At 40.8% G+C, this 12,500-nt stretch overlaps 1 protein-coding gene across 1 annotated transcript in view; it reads left to right on the top strand.

The window, feature by feature from the left end:
- Window positions 1-5,360, top strand: part of LOC128601868 (integrin alpha-M-like) — a 50,706-nt gene extending 45,346 nt beyond the window's left edge. The window contains exon 31 of the mRNA XM_053615280.1: window positions 2,245-5,360. Coding sequence (XP_053471255.1) covers window positions 2,245-2,466 — 222 coding nt within the window. The 3' untranslated portion in view covers window positions 2,467-5,360. The remainder of the gene's footprint in view (window positions 1-2,244) is intronic.
- Window positions 5,361-12,500: the final 7,140 nt, after the last annotated feature.

The following is a 12,500-nucleotide window of genomic DNA, read 5'->3' as shown; positions in this document are numbered from 1 at the left end:
ACACACCAGTACACACCATACTCCAGTACACACCAATACACTCCAGTACACACCAGTACACACCAATACACTCCAGTACACACCAGTACACACCAATACACCAGTACACACCAATACACTCCAGTACACACCACACACCAGTACACACCAGTACACACCATACACCAGTACACACCACACACCAGGACTGACCAGTACACACCAATACACTCCAGTACACACCACACACCAATACACACCATACACCAGTACACTCCAATACACTCCAGTACACACCATACACCAGTACACACCAGCATTGACATGGCCTGCTCCCTCAGACCAGGTTCTCACCTGTTCCAGAAGCAGTTTGGCACGTTTCAGAAGTGGTCTGTATGTTGGGATTATCCTAACAGAGATGTGGTCTGAGCAGCCGAGGTGGGGGCGGGGTGCAGCCATGTGAGCACTGCAAATGTTGGTGTAAACCAGGTCTCCAGGTCTAAAGTCTGACTGAATGTTTACTATCAAGCGTGGAAGGATCTTCTGGGTGATTATCGAGACTCTCAGGCTATTGTAATCAATCAAAATAATCCCAGACACTTGTTCCAAACCATAAACAGATTGCTTCAAGTTAATGCTGTTACCACTTTCCCTGTTTCTCAGCAGCTCTGTGATTCTTTTCTTCAGTCTTTTAATTCTAAGATTGATAATGTTTGCAAAGAAATTCCTGTTACACCTGACTGTGCCTCTTCACTCCTTCGTCCATCTGGGTTCGCTGGTGTTTCTTTCACTCATTTCTCACTGCTTGATCTCGAGGCTCTCACAAGGAAGGTATCCAGCATGAAATCTACCACTTGCCTGTTGGATCCAATTCCCACGAACCTATTTAAATCGTGCTTCGATGTTTGGTGCCCTGCTATCCTCAGCATTATAAATGAATCACTGGAGACTGGGGTCGTTCCAGCAGTACTAAAGACTGCTGCTGTTACACCTGTACCAAAGAAAGAAAATGTTGCTGTGGATGATTTTAACAATTTTCATCCCATTTCAAATCTTCCGTTTTTGGCAAAAATACTTGAGCGTGTTGTTGCCTCTCAACTCTGTACTCATCTTACAATTAATAACCTCTTTGAACCCCTTCAGTCAGGTTTTCGTAAATTTCACAGCACTGAAACTGACGTTGGTCAAAGTTACCCATGACTTGTTTATGGCCTCTGATTCTGGAGCTACTTCCATTCTTATTCTTCTTGATCTTAGAGCTGCGTTCGATATTGTGGATCATGGTCTTTTACTTACTGACCTTGAAAGTGTTTTTGGTGTGACTGGGACAGTTTTAAACTGGTTTAAATCCTATTTTACTGACCGTTCCCAGTTTATTTCTATGGGTGGCTACAGGTCTGACACTAGCTCTGTGCTCACTGGTGTTCCTCAGGGTTCAGTTTTAGGCCCTCTACTCTTCAATATTTATCTGTCTCCACTTGGGCATCTGCTGCGATCGCTCGGCCTCACAAGTACACACCAGTACACACCAGCACACATGAGTACACACTAGTACACACCAATACACATGAGTACACATGAGTACACACCAGCACACACGAGTACACACGAGCGCACACCAGTACACACCATTACACATGAGTACACACCAGCACACGAGTGCATACTAGTACACACCATTACACACGAGTACACACCAACACACAAGTACACACGAGCGCACACCAATACACACCAGCACACATGATTACACACCAGTACACACTAGTACACACACCAGTTTACACCAGTACACACCAATACACATTAGTGCACAACAATACACACCAGTACACACAAGTACACACCAGCACTGTGGTATGAACAGTAAACAGTGTGACAGGCTGAAAACACTCACTAGTGGAGATCAGAACATTTATCATTCAATCTCTATCATGTGGTCATTCACCCTGAACTCTCTCTGAAAATTAACCTGTGTCCTCCTGTCTCTCTCTCTTTGTCTCTCTTACTCCATCTCACTCTCTCTCACTCTCTGTCTCTCTCTCTCTTACTCCATCTCACTCTCTGTCTCACTCTCTGTCTCTCTCTCTCTCTGTCTCTCTTACTCCATCTCACTCTCTGTCTCACTCTCTGTCTCTCTCTCTCTCTGTCTCTCTTACTCCATCTCACTCTCTGTCTCACTCTCTGTCTCTCTCTCTCTCTGTCTCTCTTACGCCATCTCACTCTCTCTGTGTCCTACTGCCTCTCTGTCTGTCTCTCTCTTAGTGTGGTTTCTTTAAGCGTAAACATCCCGAACCTCTTGAAGAAGGGAGTGAGAACAGCTCTGAAAAAGCAGATGAAGTGTGCGGTGCTGAAACAGCTGGAAAGACAGGAGAATCTCCATCCACATTTGAAGAGAAACCGCTCATCGAAGCCGGAGGAAATGATGTGTCAAAAAATGGAGGGAAAGAGAATGGAAATATGGAGAAAGGAGAAAGTGTGGAGTGAAAAGTCTTCACTGATTTAGCTACTGATTGTTAATTAACATGATTCTACTTCGTTCGCTTAGCTTCAGTCCCTTCTGAAAGTATTGGAACAGCAAGACCAATTCTTTTGTTTTTGCTAAACACTGAGGACATTTGGTTTTGAGATCAAAAGATGAATATGAGATGATGGATCAGAATTTCAGTTTTCATTTCCTGATATTTACATATAGATGTGTTAAACAATTTAGAACATGGCACCTTTGCTGGAAGACTACCCAAGTGCTGTGAGCAAAAATATTGGAACATGTGACTGGCAGGTGTTTCTTCTTACCCAGGTGTGCCCTGTTTGATTGTTTAAACAATTAATAGCTCCGATTAATTAATATCTGCTCTTAGTTCGAGCCCTAGGCTTCACCTGTGAAAACTGCATTTGTTGTTAAAAAGGATAAAACAACGTGAAGACCAGAGAGATGTCTATGGGAGAAAAGCAAGCCATTCTGAAGATGAGAAAAGAGAGAAAATTCCTCAGACCCATTGCACAACCATTTGTAATGTCCTGAAAAAGAAAGAAACATTTACAGTTATAGCAGACACCCTTATCCAGAGTTACAGAAGTGCTTTGAAGTTTTGATCAATAAGTATATCTTGATGCTGGTTCACTAGGTCAGGGACTAAGAATAAAAAAAACTCTGCTAGGGAGGTAATATAATAAAATAAAACACACAAATGACACAACAATGTTTTTAAATAAAGTAATAATTTAAGAACTCCACGACATCTAGGAGAAGTTCGTTCCACCACCCAGGTGCCAGGAAAGAGAAGAGTCTTGATCCAGGTCTTCCTTGTACCGTGAGAGGTGGTGGGACCTGTCGAGTTGTGCTAGAGTATCAGAGAGTGTGTGATGCAGTGCAGGGTGTGATAAGTGCGTTAAGGTAAGTGGGTGCTGGTCCGTTTTTGGTTTTGTAAGCAAGTATCAGTGTTTTAAATCTGATGCATTGGCTACATGAAGCCAGTGGAGGGAGCAGAGCAATGTGGTGGTATGGAGAACTTAGGAAGGTTGAAAACAAGTCGAGCAGCTGCATTCTAGATCAGTTGCAGAAGTCGAGTGGCAATCAGAGGCAGACCTGCCAGGAGCGAGTAGCAGTAGTCCAGTCTCGAAAAGACAAGGACTGAACAAGCACCTGAGTGGCCTGTGTGGATAGAAATAGACAAATCTTTCTGACGTTGTAATGGAGAAATCGGCGTGAGTGTGTCAGATTAACAATGCGAGAGGAAAAGGACAGTTGATTGTCCATGGTTACTCCAAGGTTGCTTGCGGTGAAAGAAGGTGAGCTCTGAGTTGTCAGGGAGAAACCACTGGTGTACTAACAACCAGATATGGATCAGGTCAGCCAAGGAAAACAACAACAGTTGATGACAAACATTACCAACAACCTCCACAGGGCAGGGTATCACAACCACCATGTGAAGAAGACTTTGACAGCAGAAATATAGAGTCCATACCACAAGATGCAAACCACTCATCAGCAGTAAGAATCAGAAAACCAGACTGGAATCCGCAAAATAATACAGAGATGATCCACAAAAGTTCTGGAACCAAGATGAACCTCTACCAAAGTGATGGAAAGACCAAAGTGTGGAGAAAGAAACGATCTGCTCATGATCCAGAACATACAAGCTGATCTGTGGAACATGGTGGAGGTAGTGTCATGGCTTGGGCTTGCATGACTGCTTCTGGAACATTCTCACTAATCTTTATTGATGATGAACTCATGATGGAGCAGCAGAATGAATTCAGAACTGTACAGGAACATTCTGTCTCTACAGAGAAATACATCCGAATGAATCAGGAGGAACTTCATCATGCAGCAAGACAACGATCCAAAACACACTTCCACCTCAACACAGGACTTCATCAGGGGAAAAGTGGAAGGTTTTAGACTGGACACGTCAATCACCAGACCTTCACCCAACTGATCAGCATCTCACCTCCTGAAGAGGAGACTGAAGGGAGAAACCCCCGAAACACACAACTACTGAAAGAAGCTGCAGGAGAAACCTGGAGAAGCTTCACAGAAGAAGAAACCAGCAGTTTGATGTCACTGAGTCGCAGGATTGATGCAGTTATTACAAACAACACATATGGACCAAATATTAAGTCTTATTTACTTTCATTTACACTGTTCCTATACTTTGCAAATGGGGTGGTCTGCCACCAAAGGTGTCATTTTTAACACATCTAGATGTAAATATCAGGAAATGAAAGCTGAAATTCTGTTTTATTCATATTTTGAAGTCTTCAGGGTATAGTGAAAACAATAGAATTGGCCTTGCTGTTCCAGTACTTTTGGAGGGGACTGTATAACACTGTATCTGAAACTCTGATTCATTTATCATTACAGTATATTTACTTTTTTTTTCTATAAGAGCTTATCAGCAAAATCATCTTATTTTTTATTCACTGCATCAATTAATGAATTGACTGAGACATATTTACCCATCTATTACTCGTATATATTTACTCCCTCCTCAGACACAGTGAATGTCCAGTGGTTATATTTACAATCCCAGAACTATCAGAGATGATGAATGGTTACTGTATCAGGAACTCCAGCACCTGAGAGGAGATTATAATGTGTCTGTGTCAGCTTTTTAGTGCTGGGGTTAGGGTTAGTTAGTAGGCTGGCAGTATTAAAACAAATATTTCTAAAAACTAAAGTCTTTTAAATCTCTGAGTGGTCATATAAAGAGTGGCCACTAGACGGCGCTGGTGAACTATTTTCCTCAGACACAAACTGCTGTAAGATATTGAAGTGTTCTCTGTAATGTTTTAATGAAAGTTTATTCAGTGTGTAATAGATGTAGTGTTGATGTTGATCTGTTATACAGTTAATACACAGACACAGGGAGAATGTCTCATTGGGTAGATTTATTTGTCCTTGTCGCTCCCTGATCCGAGTCCCCTGACTGATTTGCACTGTGAAGGTACACCACTGTTGCTCATGCTCACGTTTATTATGTTTTACGGAGCAGCCTGATCTGTACCACATATGTTTGCTCCCTAAACGCAACGTGGAGTTCCCTTTGAAAGTTAACACAACAGTCCTCCTTACCGCGCTAAACATCACCAAGAAAAGCATATTAACAAATTGGAAATCAAAGAACAATATTAATATCACACTCTGGAAAAACCTATTAATCAACTACATCATAATGGAAAACTCTCTGCCTCAATCAAAAATAAAACTATCAAATTTAACTCTACTTGGACACCACTGATCACCTACATACACCAGGGAATATGATAGCCAACAACACCGTTTCTATAGACCAAGCACATACAACACTCACAGAATCCAAAGTTCATGTTATACATATTATTTAATTCAACTGACATTTCAAATGTTACACACGTCCCCACCATATCTCAATCACATCCACGATTTTGTCTTGTCTTACAACTGTCCTCTCCATGGCCTGCACCCACAACTCACCCATACTAACCTTTGAAGACAAAGTATAACATAGATGAAGTCATGAATAAAATAAAATAAATAAAGTCTTAATGGTCCTCCAGAGTGGGTGACGGACCCAAAAAAATTATACTTGGTCATTAATTTATTGAGGAAAATAATCCATTATTACATATCCGTGAGTGGTAAAAGTATGTGCACCTCTAGGATTAGCAGTTAATCTGAAGGTGAGATTAGAGTCCGGTGTTTTCAGTCAGTGGGATGATGATCAGGTGTGAGTGAGTGACCGTCCTGTTTTATTTAAAGAACAGGGATCTATCAGAGTCTGATCTTCACAACACGTGTTTGTGGAAGTGTATCACGGCATGAACAAAGGAGATTTCTGAGGACTTCCTAAAAAGAGTTGTTGAAGCTCATCAGACTGGAAAAGGTCACAAAACCATCTGTAAAGAGTTTGGACTCCACCAATCCACAGTCAGACAGATTGTGTACAAATGGAGGAAGTTCAACACCATCGTTCCCCTCCCCTGAGTGGAGACCAACAAAGATCAGTCCAAGAGCGAGACGTGTAATAGTCCACAAGGACACAGAGGAACCCAGGGTGACTTCTAATCAACGGAAGGCCTCTCTCACATTGTCTAATGTTAATGTTCATGAGTCCACCATCAGGAGAACACTGAACAACAGTGGTGTGTATGGCAGTGCTGTAAGGAGAAAGCCACTGCTCTCCAAAAAGAACACTGCTGCCCTTCTGCAGTTTGTTAAAGATCACGTGGACGAGTCAGAAGGCTAATGGAAAAATATTTCATGGATATATGAGACCAAAAAATTTTTTGGTTTAAATGAGAAGCGTTATGTTTGGAGAAAGGAAAACACTGCATTCCAGCATAAGAACCTTCTCCCATATGTGAAACATGATGGTGGTAGTGTCATGGTTTGGGCCTGTTTTGCTGCATCTGGACCAGGATGGCTTGCCATGAATTGGAACAATTCAACAACATGATGAAACAATGAATCCTGAATTATACCAGCGATTTCTAAAGGAAAATATCAATATATATCATGGGTTTTGAATGGGTATGCTTCCCTATATTTTTAATTAAATTAAAATAAATAGTAATATTTTTTTTTAATGAGTTTTGTTATTTCTGCAGTGTCATTACATAATTATCCTCTGATTATCTATCTTTCTCCCAAACCAAAAGTTTGAAACATCTGGTCAGGCTGCTCTCTTTTTTCCCTCTGTAGAAGGTTGTGAGGAGGGGAGAGTTTGGCTCTCTTCAGCCTCTGTAGGAAATGGAGGCAGTGCTGGAGCTTCTTGGCTAGGTGCCAAGAAAAAACTAACAGACACCCACACAAGTACACTCGCACACACCAACGCACACCAACATATTCTAACACACTCTAAAACACTAACACACTGCAGGATTTATGTAGTTGAATAACACCACCAGGATTTTTGGGGTGTTTTTGATTAGATACTCGTGTGTGTGGGGGGGTTCTCGAAGGTCTGGGGTCTTACACACAGCAGTCAGGATAAGTGAAGGACATCTGAGAAACTAAACTAAAAGAAAAACCATGAAAGAGAAACAGGAAGGGTGTAAACATTTGTTCCAAACAGAGCCATTTGTTTCAGCTAAACAGCTAAAGGAAAGCAGAGTGATCTGTAGTTTGACTCATGATGTGTATGTTTTGACCGCGGACAGTGGTGGAATTCTCTGACTGTAGGAGGAAAGGTCTGGATGAACAAATGGGCAGCAGGGAGGCATTGCTGCTGCTGCTGCTGCTGTTACCTGTAGTGCTGTCTGTTACTACTTTGACCTGTAGTGGTGATTGCTACTGCTCTGACCTGAACATTGTTTCTTCTTTAAATTTAAAAACATCTAAGATATTGATGTTTTTCCCTCATAAGTCTGGGCCTTTTTCCCCCACTTTCCCACAAGTATCTGCATCAAACATATATCTGTGTTGCAGTCATACAGGAAGCGTCTTGAAGCTTCATTACAAACAAAGTCTTCTCCACGTAGTATTAAATACATTTCACTTAGCGTGTTCAATACTTTTCTCCCGTGTCATTCACCTTTATTGCACATAACTTTATTTATGAACTTTAATGCTGTGAATTCTTTATATTTGTGGATTTCTTGAGTTAATACTGAAGTCTGGTGAAAATTTCATGTGAATAACTTCAATGGAAATATATTTACTGGACAAAATGTTGATGCATCCAATCCTTATTTCCTCCCCTGTATATTGTGTTTATTTTATTTTATTGAAGATTTCTCAATTTATCATTCATGTGTTTGTATAATAGCACATTGAATGGCTATAACGGCAGTAGACAGTTGTTTGGACAGGTCTCAAGATGATGTAAGCCAAATTTGGCTGGAGGGTCATTCCATCTCAAGTGATCCAATGCAGGTTGCATGACAATTTTAAATTTTCCTGATTATTTTGTAAGAGTGACTGCCTCTATGTATTAACATTGCAAAACGATTTTTTTTTTTTTTCATTTTACACTGGTTTAACAATGATGGAGATCTTTGTGTCATGGCACACAACAAATTTAGGTTATACAGTTATTTATGGAAACCTCAGGATGGTCCTAGCTCCTTGGAACAAAAACTTTTTTGTGGGGGTGAAAAATTGCCATTAAAAAAAAAATCCCCTCATTTTTGGGTTGAATAACTCTGGTGGGGGACCAGATACGAACTTGAAATTTTTACAGAAATAAGTTTGCTATAGTAGCATTTTCCTGTATGTTACTACATGCTACTGTATGCTGTAATTCTTGTGAGTTTGCGATTCCACTGCTTACAGAACTAGGGCTAGTAGAAATCTTGGGAAAAGCCTACTTCATTCATGCACTTGAAATGAACAGATGTAATATAAACATAACAAATAATAAAAATGAACAGTATTTTACATTAATTATGTTTATGACTGACATACTATAGCTTATGCTTGTCAATGAGGTCTAAAATGTTACATTTGATATTGGCAACAGTGAAGCATGATCTATCACAGGATTCTTCAAATATGCAGAGTTTAGCTCCGACCCCCAAACTCACCTGTGCGTGTCAGGTTAGCAATGTGAGAATAAAAGGACAGCTGATTGTCCCTGGTTACCCCAAAGTTACAGGCAGTGACAGAAGGTGAGTTCTGAGTCACGTCATTCCATCTCAGGGGGTCCACTGCTGGTTGCTTGACTATCGGTGGTATCAAAAGCTGCACTAAGGTGAAGCAACACAAGCAAGGAGACACAACCCTGATCAGAGGTCAGTAGAAGGTCATTTACCACTTTAACCAGTGCTGTCTCTGTGCTATGATGAGGTCTAAATCCTGACTGATACATGTTATTCATACATACATGTTATGTAAGTACGAGCATAGCTGCTGTGTACAACCTTTTCTAAGATCTTGGAGATAAAGGGGAGGTTTGATATTGGCCTATTGCTGGACAATTGCCAGGAGTCGAGGTCAGGTTTTTTAATCATATTTAATTCTTCTTCATTCAAGAGACAAGTTCGTTCCTGTTCTTACTTAAAGTTCTCCTAATAACATAAGAAGTGTCCAAATTTGCTAAGCCAGGTTGTTTGTAAATGTGTGTGTAAATTGAAGTGCACTAAAATATTTTGCCAGATTTACAAAAGTTTTGGAAACACTAATTTTGTTCATACTCGCGTGCGTCTGTTGATGAATGCCAGTAACATGTAAATTACCAATATGTGCACAGAACAGGTGATTAGCATTTGGTGACGCCCACAAAACTCCATAAAAAGCAAACCTTGCCAAGCTGAAATAATGAGTAAAAGGCAAGAATAGATTTTCTCTATCCCCAGCCCTAGGGAGAACTTTACATTATTTTGACACCTCTGTGCCAACAAAAAATAATTGTTTATTAACATAACTGGAAGACCAAAAGCTAGAGCTGAATTTTGGAAATGGTGAATTTGGTGTGAATTAAGTGAGGTGAGGAAACATTAATATGATTTGATGTCCTACAGCACTTTGGTCAGTGTAAGCTGTGCTTAAATGTGCTCTAGGAATAAAATGTACTTTACTTACTTACTTGCTTACCTAGTCACTTACTTATGTCCGTGATCTCTATGCAGATGTCACTTCACATTGGAAAAAAAGATGTTTGAATGCTGCTACTTCATTCATTCTTGAAGCGTGCGTATCAGTGACCCTCCCCAAGATATTAAACTCTTCTGATACCACAAATCAAAAAATGGATGCTTCTTGTATACTTTGTGGTTCATGTTTTTATTATATTTTCAAATTGTTGCCGGAAGTTTGGTTTGCTCCAAAGGGTAGGTGAGGATGGGAGGGGGGCGGAGTTTGGCTGTCTTCAGCCTCCACAGGAAGTGGAGGCACAATGGGCCTCTTGGCTAGGCACCAAAAACAATAAGGGTGTGTCTGAATCAGCTCCCTAGGTTGTGAATATATATATATATACAGTGAGGGAAAAAAGTATTTGATCCCCTGCTGATTTTGTATGTTTACCCACTGACAAAGAAATGATCAGTCTATAATTTTAATGGTAGATTTATTTGAACAGTGAGAGACAGAATAACAACAAAAAAATCCAGAAAAACGCACATCAAAAATGTTATAAATTGATTTGCATTTTAATGAGGGAAATAAGTATTTGACCCCCTCTGCAAAACATGACTTAGTACTTGGTTTAAAAACCCTTGTTGGCAATCACAGAGGTCAGACGTTTCTTGTAGTTGGCCACCAGGTTTGCACACATCTCAGGAGGGATTTTGTCCCACTCCTCTTTGCAGATCTTCTCCAAGTCATTAAGGTTTCGAGTCTGACGTTTGGCAACTCGAACCTTCAGCTCTCTCTACAGATTTTCTATGGGATTAAGGTCTGGAGACTGGCTACGCCACTCCAGGACCTTAATGTGCTTCTTCTTGAGCCACTCCTTTGTTGCCTTGGCCGTGTGTTTTGGGTCATTGTCATGCTGGAATATCCATCCACGACCCATTTTCAATGCCCTGTCTGAGGGAAGGAGGTTTTCACCCAAGATTTGACAGTACATGGCCACGTCCATCGTCCCTTTGATGCGGTGAAGTTGTCCTGTCCCCTTAGCAGAAAAAAAACCCCAAAGCATAATGTTTCCACCTCCATGTTTGACGGTGGGGATGGTGTTCCAGGGGTCATAGGCAGCATTCCTCCTCCTCCAAACACGGCGAGTTGAGTTGACGCCAAAGAGCTCCATTTTGGTCTCATCTGACCACAACACTTTCACCCAGTTGTCCTCAGAATCATTCAGATGTTCATTGGCAAACTTCAGACAGGGATGTATATGTGTTTTCTTGAGCAGCGGACCTTGCGCGCGCTGCAGGATTTCAGTCCTTCACGGTGTAGTGTGTTACCAATTGTTTTCTTGGTGACTATGGTCCCAGCTGCCTTGAGATCATTGACAAGATCCTCCCGTGTAGTTCTGGGCTGATTCCTCACTGTTCTCATGATCAATGCAACTCCACGAGGTGAGATCTTGCATGGAGCCCCAGGCCGAGGGAGATTGACAGTTCTTTTGTGTTTCTTCCATTTGCGAATAATCGCACCAACTGTTGTCCCCTTCTCACCAAGCTGCTTGGCAATGGTCTTGTAGCCCATTCCAGACTTGTGTAGGTCTACAATCTTGTCCCTGACATCCTTGGAGAGCTCTTTGGTCTTGGCCATGGAGGAGAGTTTGGAATCTGATTGATTGATTGCTTCTGTGGACAGATGTCTTTTATACAGGTAACAAACTGATATTAGGAGCACTCCTTTAAGAGTGTGCTGCTAATCTCAGCTCGTTACCTGTATAAAAGACACCTGGGAGCCAGAAATCTTTCTGATTGAGAGGGGGTCAAATACTTTTTTCCCTCATTAAAATGCAAATTAATTTATAAAATTTTTGACATGCGTTTTTCTGGATTTTCTTGTTGTTATTCTGTCTCTCACTGTTCAAATACAACTACCATTAAAATTATAGAATGATCATTTCTTTGTCAGTGGGCAAACGTACAAAATCAGCAGGGGATCAAATACTTTTTTCCCTCACTGTATATATATATATATATATATATATATATATATACTGTACATGAGCACTGGTAAGGGCCCTGGCTCACTACACAAGTACAATGATAACTCAGTTTCTGGTGACATGACTACATACTCGTCACCAGAAATGAAAAATGTAAAAATATTTAAGTTTCATGTCATATAAATTTGTTAGCTTAATCACAGGTGTGTCTGTCATGGTACGTCAATCAGGATCGTAGACTAGCTAGTGGTTTAAAAAAAAATCATTAAACACTTAAAAGTCGTTAGACTCAAACAAAGTGTATATAGAACATCAAATAAAGCTAGAAATCCTTAAAGTAAGTAACAGTTGAGAACAACAACAACAACAACAACAACGGGCCACTTCCATTTGTAGCCAGAAGTTGGCTGAGAGTTCGTCCCCCGTTTTTTTCGAGCTGAGAGGCTTCAGAAAACATGCTGTCATTTTCAGTAAGGGGAATAGTGAGCACTGATGTGCCCTGGTTTTTGTGGTGCATTGTGGGATTTTTTAGGG

The sequence above is a fragment of the Ictalurus furcatus genome, chromosome 26, assembly GCF_023375685.1.
Source record: "Ictalurus furcatus strain D&B chromosome 26, Billie_1.0, whole genome shotgun sequence".
Lineage (NCBI taxonomy): Eukaryota > Metazoa > Chordata > Actinopteri > Siluriformes > Ictaluridae > Ictalurus > Ictalurus furcatus.
This window is presented reverse-complemented; position numbering and strand designations above follow the sequence as displayed.